The sequence below is a fragment of the Mus pahari genome, chromosome 2, assembly GCF_900095145.1.
Source record: "Mus pahari chromosome 2, PAHARI_EIJ_v1.1, whole genome shotgun sequence".
NCBI lineage: Eukaryota > Metazoa > Chordata > Mammalia > Rodentia > Muridae > Mus > Mus pahari.
Window position 1 is genome coordinate 19,325,492 of NC_034591.1, and position 12,609 is coordinate 19,338,100.

General features: G+C 52.5%; 1 protein-coding gene across 1 annotated transcript; it reads right to left on the reverse strand.

Moving 5' to 3' along the window:
• Window positions 1-1,128: 1,128 nt before the first annotated feature.
• Crygn (crystallin gamma N) lies at window positions 1,129-7,883 on the reverse strand. The gene is made up of 4 exons (XM_021191482.1): window positions 7,768-7,883; window positions 5,990-6,238; window positions 4,248-4,393; window positions 1,129-1,308 (listed from the first exon to the last, which is right to left on the reverse strand). Exons 1-4 carry the CDS (start codon window positions 7,786-7,788, stop codon window positions 1,173-1,175), a joined length of 552 nt encoding a protein of 183 aa, XP_021047141.1. The 5' UTR covers window positions 7,789-7,883; the 3' UTR covers window positions 1,129-1,172.
• Window positions 7,884-12,609: the final 4,726 nt, after the last annotated feature.

Genomic DNA, 12,609 nt, shown 5'->3' on the forward strand with positions numbered 1-12,609 from the left:
GGATATGCCTGTGTTCTCTACCCAGGGACTGCTTAATGAAGCTCTACCTGAACAATCCTCCACTGTCCTGGGGTGACTCAGGGCCCTGAGTCATTCATCTTTGCTCTCTGCCTAGCCCCTGGTGACAGCATCGCCTGTGTGAAGTCAGTGATCTTTAATGATATTCTTTTTCTCATTTCTTTCAGTGTAGGGAGGTAGAGGAGGAAATGAGGCAGGAGAGGTGGGAGACACTGGCCAGGGAGGGCCTGGGTCTACAGGCAGGGGCAGGGAAATACCTGGGCCGCCGTCTTATCTGGACACCCCCCCCCCCAAGGAGCCTTTCCTCTCTCAATGGGGAACAGCGTTGTTATTGGAGGATGTGGACCCCTTTATCAGAAACCCCACTGCAGGGGTCTCCTCCTTGAGCAGGCTCCTCTGGTCTTCCAATCCCGGGAACTGTGTTCTCCAGATTTCCGCCCAGCCCCAAGGCGGACCTAATGTCTTGGAGAAGACCTGATGACAGGGAAGCTCTATATATTTGCTCCGGGAGCGGCGCGAAGGCGGAGGCTGAGTGATATCCTGCAGGGACAGTCGTTGTCTAGGGCCTCTGGACTCAGAGAGCTTCTTCCAGGTCTCCATTCCCCGGATTCCTGGGGCATGACTCCACCCCTCTCTATCACCTGGCCCCTCCCTCCCAAATCTGCCCGGACTCTTCCTCTTAGCCACGCCCCTCCCCTCCCCTGGCCCACCCCCAGCTCAGCCACGCCCCTTCCCTCCGGACCCGCCCCTCCTCTTCTCGCCCCCACCGCTTCCCACCCAGCAAGCTCCGGCCTTGTCCTTCCTCTTCTCCCCACCCCGCCCTTCACCCCCTCTCCCGTCCCCGTTTTTTCATTCCCCCCCCCCATCCCTCCCGCAACCCCAACACCTCGCCCCTCCTCTCGGGCGTGGCCCCCTAGCAGGAGAGAACACCCTGCCTGCGTCCTGCTCGCGGGCGCCCTCGTGTGGCCCTGGCCCCGAGGCGGCGGCTGCTCTGGCTAGGCTCTGGCAGCGGAGGGGGTTGGCTTCCTCGTCCCAGCAGGCTTCCCCCTGCCCGGTTGGGGACCGCCAGCCGGTGAGAGGCCTAGAAAGCACTCCGAGGCCCGCCAGCACTCCGCTTTCTGGATTTTTATTGTCTCCGTGGGTCGCAGTCGGGACTAGAAGAAGTTGAGCACCCGGCGGAGCGACTGCACGCGTGCGCTGTGGGCCTCCCAGTCGGAGAAGCTGCGGAAGTCGCCTCTCTCCACCACGTACATGCGGCCGCGGTAGTTGGGCTCCTCATAGAGGACCCACCTGAAGGGCAGAGGAAGGGCGGGTCACCCGGAGGGAGCCACGCGAGGACGCTTCCCCGGCCCCGCCCCCGGCCCCGCCCCTCGGTCCTAGCTCCTCACTGCCTTGATTGACAATGCCTGATTCCGGCTTGTTGCTGGGGTTCGACAAGATGGGGACTGCCCAGTAATTGACCATCCCATGAGAAGAGCGAGAGCGACTCGGGAATGCGCTATGCCCAGTCACCCAGCAAAGGGCCATTTTTGCACAGAGTACCCAGCTCTTGACAGGGCGCCTGACACAGACTGGGGACCGTTCCCACTGTGTATCCACTCAGCCAACTGCCTGTGCTCTAGTACAAGTGGGGCTGTGCTGCCTGCGTTGTACAGAGGATAGGATCTGGAGCCCGCAGGACCGGAGGCCTGGCAAGGGCACCCTTCTGTTGGGGGATTTGGGGGGAAGGTGTGCACTAGGCCCCTGTCCTTTACAACCCAGTGGACCAGGGAATCAGGAAGATTAACTGGGAAGATCGGGTGAGTGGTCTCTTCCTGGGAACAAGCATAAGGAAGAGGTGAGGTTCTCAACAAGTGTAGAGGTGGAAATGTGGGACCCAGGAAGAGTCGTCGTGGGGACCCTCTCACTTGGGGCTCAGGTTTGTAGGCCTAGGGGAGCTAGGAAGTGGGGGAGGAGCCTCCAGGCCTGCCTGCACCAGAGAACAGAACCAGAACCAGAACTAGGTCAAGGGCTGTCTCTGCACTCGGGCTCTCCCCTCCCCGTCTTTCACCAGAGTAGAAACCAGCCTTTGTAGGACTCCCTCAGGCGTGTTTGCGTGCTCAGGGTCTCTGAGAATCCTGAGATCCAGGTCTCAGGATTATTCTGACTTCTCTTCTCAAGGGACCTCCCTCCCACAATGTGCCTTGGCAGTTCTTACTCACTGGTCCCAAAGTTCTCAAGTTCCCTTTCCAGGGAGTGTCGTAGTTGGCCCTTCTGCTTGCAGATAGCTCTCAGGGAAAGAGAGAGAGAGAGAGAGAGAGAGAGAGAGAGAGAGAGAGAGAGAGAGAGAGAGAGAGAACGAGAGAGAGAACTAAAGGCCACATAGCCTACTTCCCTAGCTCTCCACTGTGACCCCTCACCTGGTAAATGGTACAGTCTGACATAGTCAGGGGTTGGAAACTAAGGGGTGTGTGTGTGTGGGGGTGTCTTGCTGGAGATGAGCAGATCACTTCCTCACAACCACAGCCTTCCACCACATAGCTAGAGTCTCGAAGAGAGTGAGCCAGTCCCTATTTCTGTACTGCCCCGAGCCATCTTGGAGCTCTTGTGGGGGACCTGGCTGTCGTGACAGCTAATCATCCCTGTCCTCACTCACCTAGCTGCAGCTCTTAGAGGAAAGCAAGAGAAGGTGTCTCTGGTGAGCCGGCTTAGCAGACAAGAGCACTGTCCAGAGCCAGGTTCAGTTCTCAGCACCCACACTGCAGCTCTCAACTGTCTATAGCTCCAGGTCCAGGAAATTTAGTGCCTGCTTCTGACCCACCGGGCATGCATGTGATGCACAGACATGCATGCAAGTAAGACAAATGCGTGGAAATAAAAATCATTTTTAAGATTTAGAAAGGGGGATGGGCGCTCAGTCTGTTGGAGTGTCGGGAGATGTCCCTGCTTTTCCTGACATAACTCCTAGGACACAGGTATGAGGGAACCGTTCACTCCTGAGCTGGCATGGAACCCACAAGGAACAACACTCTTGGCACAGGGAGGTGGTTAAGGAGCCCTGCTTTACTGCTGGCCGGATCCCGGAAAGGGCTCCAGGGACCTGGGACATCACCGTTTGCAAAGCTACTTCTGCACAAGACTTATATCACGTAACAGTTAAGGTTATCAAAGATAAGAACACTCTGGATCCAACACAGAGGGCCGTCATCTTGGCCTCAACCTCCTGGCCACTGAGCCTGGTTCCTCCCTGGAAAGTGGAGATTAAAGATCATATTCTCTTCCAATCAGTGTCCACTCCTGCCTTCCCTCCCCCAGACTCCCAGGATGGCTAGGGAGATTGCGTCTTGGGTCTTAGGACATCTCCCATACAAAAGTACGCCTCTGGTGGTCTCAGGAGACACAGTTTAGCCTGGGAATTTCTCAAAGCAAATTGTTTTGGACTCCTACCCCTGGACTCTCAGCTATCTTCTGCTTGTGTGTGTGTGTGGGGGGGTGTCAGGTAAGATGGTAGCTAGGGCTCTGCTTTGAGCACATTTTGTCTCCCTTCGTCCTTCCCTTGACCCCCCCCTCCCCGAAAGGTCTTGATCCTGAACCTCAGAAATTCCATAGGAGCCATATCCCTACACTAACCCTGTGTATGGAAGCTGGAATCCTGCGGGGCTCTTCTGCTGGGGGAGTGGAGGTTGAAGGGTACCCAGCTCTAGAGTGGAAGGGGTTCCCCTAGGCTGCAGTCCCAGCGGGGCTTCTGCGGTGGAAAGGAAGGCTCTGGAGTTAACTGCAGTCAGTTTGTGTCTCCAGAGTAGGCAGGAGAGATGGGAAGAGAGCGTTGAGTGTTCAACCCCATCTGTGTGTGCACAGGCAGATTGTTCAGGCGAGGGCAGAAGCAAACCCAGGTGAGGTGCGCCTGTATGTGTACAATGGACAGGTGCCAGGAAGCCGCCCCACAAGGCAAGCACTGGGTCTGACAGCTGCTTTGGACTAGCAAAGACAGGCAAAATTCCCAGACACTCTCATCCATCCTAGGAGAGCTCCTTGAAGCCCATCTCCAACAAGTTGGTGTGGGCTGTAAGCCGCCGGGCAGAGAAGTCCAGGCCCAGGGTTATCTGAGCTGAGAAGATGGGCCTTCTCTGAGCAGGTCACACTGCTGTGTAAGTTGGTATCCCAGGAAGCTGGGGTTCTCGTGAGTCACCCACAGGGTCTGATGGCTATCCATCCTACCAAGCCTATCTGGAAGCCCCAGCTGTACTCACGCTCCATCCCCATACACCTTGATGGCGTTGACACAGCTCTTGGCCCAGCCCCGGCTCTGCAGGAAGGGGCAGTCCTCCACGAACTCCAGGCACTGGCCTGTGAAGTTGCAGCCCTCAAAGATGTCTATGCGGAAATGCTCTCCGTGCTCCAGGACAGGTGGGGAAGAAAAAGCAATAGTCCGAGTCTCTCCTCCCCATGCATGGGTGGAAAGGAAAGTGAGGGATTCCTGGGAAACAGTGAGTTCTCCCCATCCCACCCCCCCCCACACACACAATGGTTTTCTTTCTTCCATGAGTCCATGAGATGTGGTGGAGAACGGGTTCTATTACAACTAAGGACCCAAGATCCAGTGAGGGCAAGGCTGCCTAGAAACTAGCACGCTAGCCAGAGCTGGGGTTACTGACTTCCCTCAGGCTTCCCTCAGCTTAGGGGGCTCATGCCCCAGCCTTGGCTTCTCACCCTCAGTTTCAGGCCACGGGCAGGCCTCCAAATTATATTTTAAAAGTGTAATAGGATCCTTTAGGAACACTACACCAAGACAGCTAAAACAATGCCTCTCATTTGTTGAAGTCTCTACTGGCCCCAACGCCATAATTCACGAGCACTAGGACATACACCTCCCTGTGTGACCCAGAGGACAGAGGGGGCCCTCTCCCCACTGGCCAGGTGCCTGTGAAGTCTGGGATGGCTCTGACAAGAACAGTCTTCAGAAGATGTCTTGTGTATTTTTCATATAAACAGCATTATGCAGAATCCAGAGCCAACCATCCCTCTGACTCTCCGAATGCCTACATCCTGGCAGAGTCACTAAGAAAACATTCTTTCAATCAAACGTGCCAGAGCCCAGCTGATTCTGTAACTGATATAGAAAAGAAAGAGGGACCCCGTACAGAGTGGCGCCTGTCCAGACGTCTCCCGTATCAGTCAAAGTGAGGCATCCAGGATGCCCTGGCAGAGTGACTTGCTGATGAGAGCTGCCCACACTGGTCTGAACCACCCACTTCCCACCCAGAGGGCAACACTTGGAGGAGCTCTCTTTCCTCAAATCCCACCCTAAGGAGACCCAACAGAAACTGACAGGGTCTCTATCTGGGGTTGTGGTACCCCTCGTCTGCTCTCCCTACATACATCAGGCCACAGCGGTGAGATACAGCCATCTGTGCAACTCAAGAGCATTGTCCTCCAGATTTCTTACTGTCCCCTGGGCACTTTGGCCTCCTCCATGGTCCATTCCAAGTTCAGAGTGTTGAAGGCCAGCATAGTGCTGCCTGGGTACGTGTTCATGCTCAAAGCAGCCATAGTGTGTGCTTGCACGCACGTGTATGTGTGTGTGTGTGTGTGTGTGTGTGTGTACGCACACACTTAGGTTCTCATGCTTGTACAGCAGACATTTATAAACATCTCCCCAGCCTGTAGTTTACTTTTGATGAGGGCATCCCCATTCAGTAACAATCCAAACTTATTTCCAGCCTTTGAAATTTGGCTGCACGCTTGGCTCAGAAATGTAAAAGGATTCCTCAGCAAGTCCCAGGGGCTCTTGTGTTCTATCTCTGACCATCTTGGTCTTCCCAGCACCTTATGCTCGTGCCAGGGTGAGTCTGGACAGGATCCTCTCAATTTTAAAGATTTTATTGTTGGGAGATGCTGGTACTTCTAATTAAGCACTCATGTGACCTTCTACTACTTGAGCTGCTGGTCCCCCCGCCCCTCCCCCCCCCCCCCGGTGGAGTATCTCACTCACCATGCCCACAGGCCGACAGGAGCCCATGTGGTCATTGTGGCCATTCCAGCGGAAGAATTCAGGATAGTCGCCATGTTCCAGGATGAACTGCTGGCCTCGGAAGTCAGGGTGGTCAAAGCAGATCCAGGCTCCGCTCTCCACACGGATGGAGTTCACTCGGTTCATAAAGCCTCGGTCCTGGAAGTTGTCACAGTCCCCAAACACCTCCAGCTTCCGCCCTGTGAAGTGCTTGCCCTCGTAGAGAGTGATCTGGAAAGGCCAGCTGAGAGGTTAGAAGCAGGGGATTCTCCACTTCTGGGCCCCAGCTGAACCACACACACACACACACACACACACACACACACACACACGCACGCACATGTGTGCATGGGTGTACTTAGCATTTGTTGTTAAACATAACACAATATCATTAAAGGACAGGTTTTTTTAAAGGTATAAATGTCATGGAGAACAAGCATCATAACTCAACATTATTCTTCAAAAAGTGAAGTTTCTAATACTGAAATTCCAACCACTCAATAACTTTTTGGAGCTAAAGACCTGTGGTCCCAGAAGGATCCTGTGTCGGGGGCTTCTCTACATCCGGACCCCAGCTTCTTCCACGGTACCCACACTTTCATTCCTTCCCATTACTGTGGCTGCCCGACAGTGCTGATGGAGCAGAGAGTGAATGGGCAGTGGCCAGCTGGCTGTTAGCAGACATCACTAGGCTCACAGTGAAACAGACACATTGCCCAGCTATCTGGGGACAAGGGTATGGGGGGGCAGAGTAGGGTGTTCAGGAGAAGGCTAAGTGTCACTCACCTCCTTATCTTCACCACCCACACTTTTTTGAGATAGGGTTATTTGTTGGTCTTCATTTTTGTTTTGTTTTGTTTGTTTCTGGTTGTTATTTGAGACAGGGTTTCTCTGGGTAGCCTGGCAGTCTTAGAACTTGCTCTGAAAACCAGAATGAAACTCAGAGATCCCCCTGCCTCTGTGCTGGGATTAAAGGCGTGCACCACCACTGCCGGGTTTTGAGACAAGGTTTTAGCTATCCCAGATTGGCCTTGAATTTATCAATAGCTAGGAATGACTTTGAACTTTTGATTCTTCTGCCTCCATTTCCTCAAAGCTGACACTACAGCCAAGTACCACTGTGCCTGGTTTATAAAGTGCTGGGGACAAACCCCATAGCTTTGTGCATTTAGTTAAGTGTCCAGCAACTGACCCCACTTGTTAAGAATCTCTGAAGGCCAAAGAGTTTTGGATACTACGGAAGGGGAGGGGTAGCCATAGTGGTGGGTACCCTCCCTGCATAAAGCAAGTCTGCTAAGGACCTCTAGAACATTCGGGAAGACCTCAGCAGTCAAAGGATTTGGAGGTTCCCTCCAATTTCCGCATACTTCAGAAAATCAGCCTCAAGTCAAATGGGGAAAGAGCTTGGAGGGTGGGGGTCAGAGGCCACATTTAGACCACCCACCCTGTAGTGAGGAAGGGGGAAGAGGCTGAAGGAAATGCTGGACCATGTCGGCTACCAGAGATTCACCACTCTAAGCCAGAAACACCAGGCCTGACCAAGCTCCTCCTGACTTGGGAATCCCTTAAGAGAGGGTTGGGGGAGAGAGCCGACCTCCCTACCCACGTACTCCATACGCCCTCAGCCAACAGCGGGGAGCTTGTCCCATCTCATTAAGAAGTAAGTTTTGCTTAACTTTGTTTAAGCCTTCGAAGAGCATCTGGGAGCTGTAGGTACCCTCCCCTCTAGCTGAGCTCCCCGAGGCTGCTGGGGCACTCACCTTTCCCGAGCGTTGTGCCATGGTGTATCGCTTGCCACTGTGAGACCCGGTATATACTCTGTGGCGCCTGCTGGCTCAGCGCCGCCAGGGACAAAAGATTTGCTTGGCCCGGCACCCACGTGTTAGTGCTGTCGGGCATGCTAAGCTGGGCGCCCTGACCCACCCGCCGCCGTCCCTGTGTTACACACGAGTGACCAAGTCCTCAATGCCTCTTGCCCAGCCCAATGCTGCCCTGCTGAGTCAGGGACTCAGAACCCTGGTGCGGAAGGGTCCCTTCAACCTCTTGTTTTGCTGCACCTCTGCCATAGCTGTGGCCTCCCAGACCGTGCTCTGGCACTTAGTGCAACCATCAGTCCCATGATGATCTCAGCTGACATCTGCCTTGCATTAGGGGACTGTCAGTACTTTGTGCTGTAAGTACAAAGTGTTTCAGTACCTGAGCCCTAACTCTAGACCACCTGGGATGCCAAGAATCTGTTTATAGGGTAATGTGCCCACTAAACTGAGGTGTCAGAATTTGCCAGGCCCACGGGCATTTGGAGTCCATTGAAGCCTGAAGAGCAAGCACCACAAACTGCTGGGAGCTGGGGACCTGGGGACAGATTCTGAGACCAAAGGAGAGAGCCACTCCAGGAGCCTGCACTCTGCACTCCGGGGAAGAGCTTGTGGGCCCTCTTACCAGCAGAGTATAGACAAGACTTCCTAGGACAGAGACAGGTCTGGGGGAGTCCGGGGAGTCCCGGGGAATCCTGGGGCAGAGGGATGATTCTCGGGTCTTTGCTATGGGAAGTTACCCAAGGCAGACAGTGAACTCCTTGACACTTTCTGCTGAAGACCCCCACTAGGAACAGCCTACTGCCTTCATCAGCACCCACACTCCAAAGCAGAACAAATTGTGTTTGTCTTTATGAAGACATAAAACTGAAACAGCGTTCTGCCAATCTAGAAAAGGGTGTGTGTGTGTGTGTGTGTGTGTGTGTGTATCTAAGACAGCCTCTCCTGACAGTCCTTGTCCAAGACCTTGTTAGGGAAAATAGGGCCTCTTGCTTCTGGCCCAGCAGCTTCTGGGGGGTCCCCTGTCTCTGCCCCCTCTCCTCTCGGGCAGTGGGATTGCTGGGTTCCAGATGTTCAATGCCCTGGCTCCGCGTGGGTTTGGGGAACTGAACTCAGGACCTCCTGCCTTCCTGACGTGAGGGTTCTCTAGAAGGCAGAACATATACTGTTGGGGTCCAGGAGTCGCCCCACAAATCACACAAATGCCTCTCTCAGTCAGACAGGGATGGTTTATTAAATGTGCACCCTAAAACTGGGATTCAGCTTCTCCGTAGCTCTTTCTGGCTAGTGTCTTTCTGGGAATCCTCTAGGCCTTCAGCAGTAGATTGGGGCCATAGCTCAGAATTTGGGAGCCGAGGCTACAAGCCCAAACATCTTTCTCTGTCAACCTATAACTAAAACTGTAAAACCCACAGTGAGCTCATACGCAGGTTCTGAAAGTACTGTGACTCAAGCCATTTTAGACATGACCGTTCATACTGACCTCTAATTTGATGGGTCCTATGTGAAGTCTTGTGGAATTTCTTAAGATTATCATAACGTACAGAACACAACAGGGCATGTCAGCATGACATTGCTCTGAGTCAAGTTATTTTTCTGTGTCAATGACTGGCAGGCATATTATAGCAACAATATGAATTGCTGGCAGGCCTGGAACAAAGTGGCTACAGCTATGCTGGCCAGGACAGGCCTCAACATATACACATACACACACACACACACACACACACAGATAAAATGAGAGGCTCTATCAGTCTGGCTGGATTGTCTAAAAATGGCTATCTTCACACTGGAGAGTCTGAGGGACAACGGCCTCTCAGTCCACGAGGTTGACCATTCAGCAGCCCCAATCTACTGCTGAAGGCCTGGAGGAGTCCCAGAAAGCCGCTAGCTGTCAGTACACACTGGAAGGCTGAGGAACCGGATTCTGATGTCGGCAGCGGAATGAGCAACTGAGTAACTGAATCCCAAAACAGTACAGATGAACTCATCAGCTAGACATACAGAGAAGCAGGCAGAGGCAAAGCCTGTCCTTTGGACTTCGTTAGACCTGGGCCACCACTGGAAGGGACCACCTACATGTGGGTGAACCTTCCCGTTCAGTTCATGTAATCAAGAAAATCTCTCCCAGGTCTGCCTGGAGGCTTGTCTCCCAAGGTTCTAGATCCATCCAGTTGACAGTATTAACCACTATCACCCAGGCAAGAGCCCGTCCAGAGCCAGCTTTGTAGCCTGGTTTATAGTACACGTTAATGTCAAGATGGTAACGATACTCACTTTCTTCTCCTTATAAATGAGCCTGGCATTTGCAATTGAAAGTCAGTGACAGCTAAGGTTAGACCCTTTCCTGTGGCACCAGGGAGTGGAGTCCTGTCTTCTTCATGGGCCTGGTCAGTGAGACAAGTACCCTGGCTGAGGTAGACTGGCAAAGGCTTACTTAGCCCATTAAAGGTATTTGCATGTGACTGTAGCTAGCTCAGTGGCAGAGCACTCGCCTGGTATGCACAAGGCCCTGGGTTCAGTCCCCAGCACCACCAATCTTCACGGACATTTGCACACATTTGAAAATAACAGATGTTGGTTCTAAAGGAAGTGGGTGGACAGAAGGAAAGCCTCTCACAACAGAGGAAATTCATTTTTTTAAAAAAAATCTTCTCTCTCTCTCTCTCTCTCTCTCTCTCTCTCTCTCTCTCTCTTCTATTTTCTTGAATATTGGTGTTTTGCCTGCATGTATGTCAGAGGGTGTAGGATCCCCTGGAACTGGAGTTACGGACAGTTGTGAGCTGCCATGTGGGTGTTGAAATTAAATCTCTAGACTTAATTTTTTTTTTAATGCTTTCTTGGAGACAGAGTCTAACTATGATAGCCCCGGCTGGCCTGGAACTCACTCTAGACCAGGCTGGCCCTGTACTGAGTCTTCCCTGACTCTGCCTCCCAAGTGCTGGGATTGAAGGGGTGCCCCATCCCCTTGCTGGACATTAAGTTTAGAGCAATTCCAAGGTCCCAGCAATTGAGTGGAGACAACAGAGAGCTGCCTAGTGCTCATCTGACCTGCCACCACACCTCTGCCGTAGTGACAAATGTTACATATCACTGTCATTCAGGCCTGACGTTCATATGCAGGGTTATCTTTAGCATTATATGTTTAAGACAAAGATGTCAAAAGAGCTCAGAACATGGCGTCATCCTAGATACGTGGTTCTCAGCACATTCAGGCAAAGGTGGTGATGATGGTGATTGCGATGATGATGATCACAGTGGTGGTGGCGACAACAGCGACGATTATAATGAGGCTGATTGTGATGGTGGTGGCGATGATGAGGATGGTGATGATGGTGATTGCGATGATGATGATCACAGTGGTGGTGGTGACAACAACGATGATTATAATGAGGCTGATTGCGATGATGGTGGTGATGATGAGGATGGTGATGATGGTGATTGCGATGATGGTGGTGAGGATGAGGATGGTGATGATGGTGATTGCGATGATGGTGGTGAGGATGAGGATGGTGATGATGGTGGTAGTGGTGATGGTGATAACGATGATAGCGATGATTTGGATTTTTGAGACAGTCTCTCTCATGTAGTCCTGGCTATTCTTGAGCTGTATGTAGATCAGGCTGGCCTCAAACTCATAGAGCTCCGCCTGTTTCTTGAGTGCTGGGATTAAAAGCATGTCCCACCATGCTGGCCAGGGGACGAGTCTTTTTCAATATTTTAAAACTTAGCCAGGTGCTTGAGGGACACACCTTTAATCCCAGCACTTGGGAGGCAGAAACAAGTGGATCTCTGAGTTCGAGGTCAGCCTGGTCTACAGAGTGAGTTCCAGGACAGCCAGGGCTACAAGGTTTAAGGTTATCGTGTGGGGCTGGAGAGATGGCTCAGTGGTTAAGAGCACAGACTGTTCCCAGCACCCACATCAGGCAGCTCACAACTGCCTGTAACTTCAGCTCCAAGTGATCGGATACCCCTTTGACCTCCGCCCGTAAGTAATAATTAAGATTTGAAAATTAAAATGGCATAAAAGAGATTATAGTGTCTTTTGGCCAAGTGGTGCATTTCTTTTTAGCATTGAACAACCTTCCATTGTCTGCCTAGGACATTGCTTCTTGGTGCAGTTTCTGCTGCTGTAATACAAAATCTGAGTGTGGATAATTTATTAATACAAAGAGCAGAGATTTGTGTCCTGGAGTTCCCGAGGTTCCTAGAAGGCTCAGGTCAGGAGGGCAGCCTGGGCCTAGGTGTCTTGGGGGCAGAAGCCTGTAACCCAGCAGTGAGATAACAACCGTTAGGTGGTGTCTTCTTTGAGTTAACGGAGGTCGGACAGGAATGAAGAGCACCGAACACGGGGTTGCACAGCATGGGCTCCAGGGCCCTACGGTCTAGGGATCTATCCCACGATCCCGAGAGCCCCACTTGAGCATTTCCACCCAGAGCCATCAGGAAGGGCATGCACTAATGAATGAACAAACATGGACTGGCACTTGCAAGTCTGCAGTCAGGATCGGGCCAGCCTGTTTGAGCTAGCTGGGAGAGGTGTCTAGCTACCATCACCCAGGTGTCCCCCAATTCCTGCTCCGCCCTATTCTAGCTCAGGGAGATGAGTTGGAGTGTTTCTCCCAAGCCAGGGATCAGACCTCTCTGCAAGTCAGAACTGCGGTTCTGGAGGACTGGGTTTGTGAAATGACAGGTGCTGAAGCCTGCCCCCTGGTGGTGATACCAGTAACTACATCCTAAGGACATTGTTTTTGAGACAGGGTTTCTCTGTGTGTAGCCCTGGGTGTC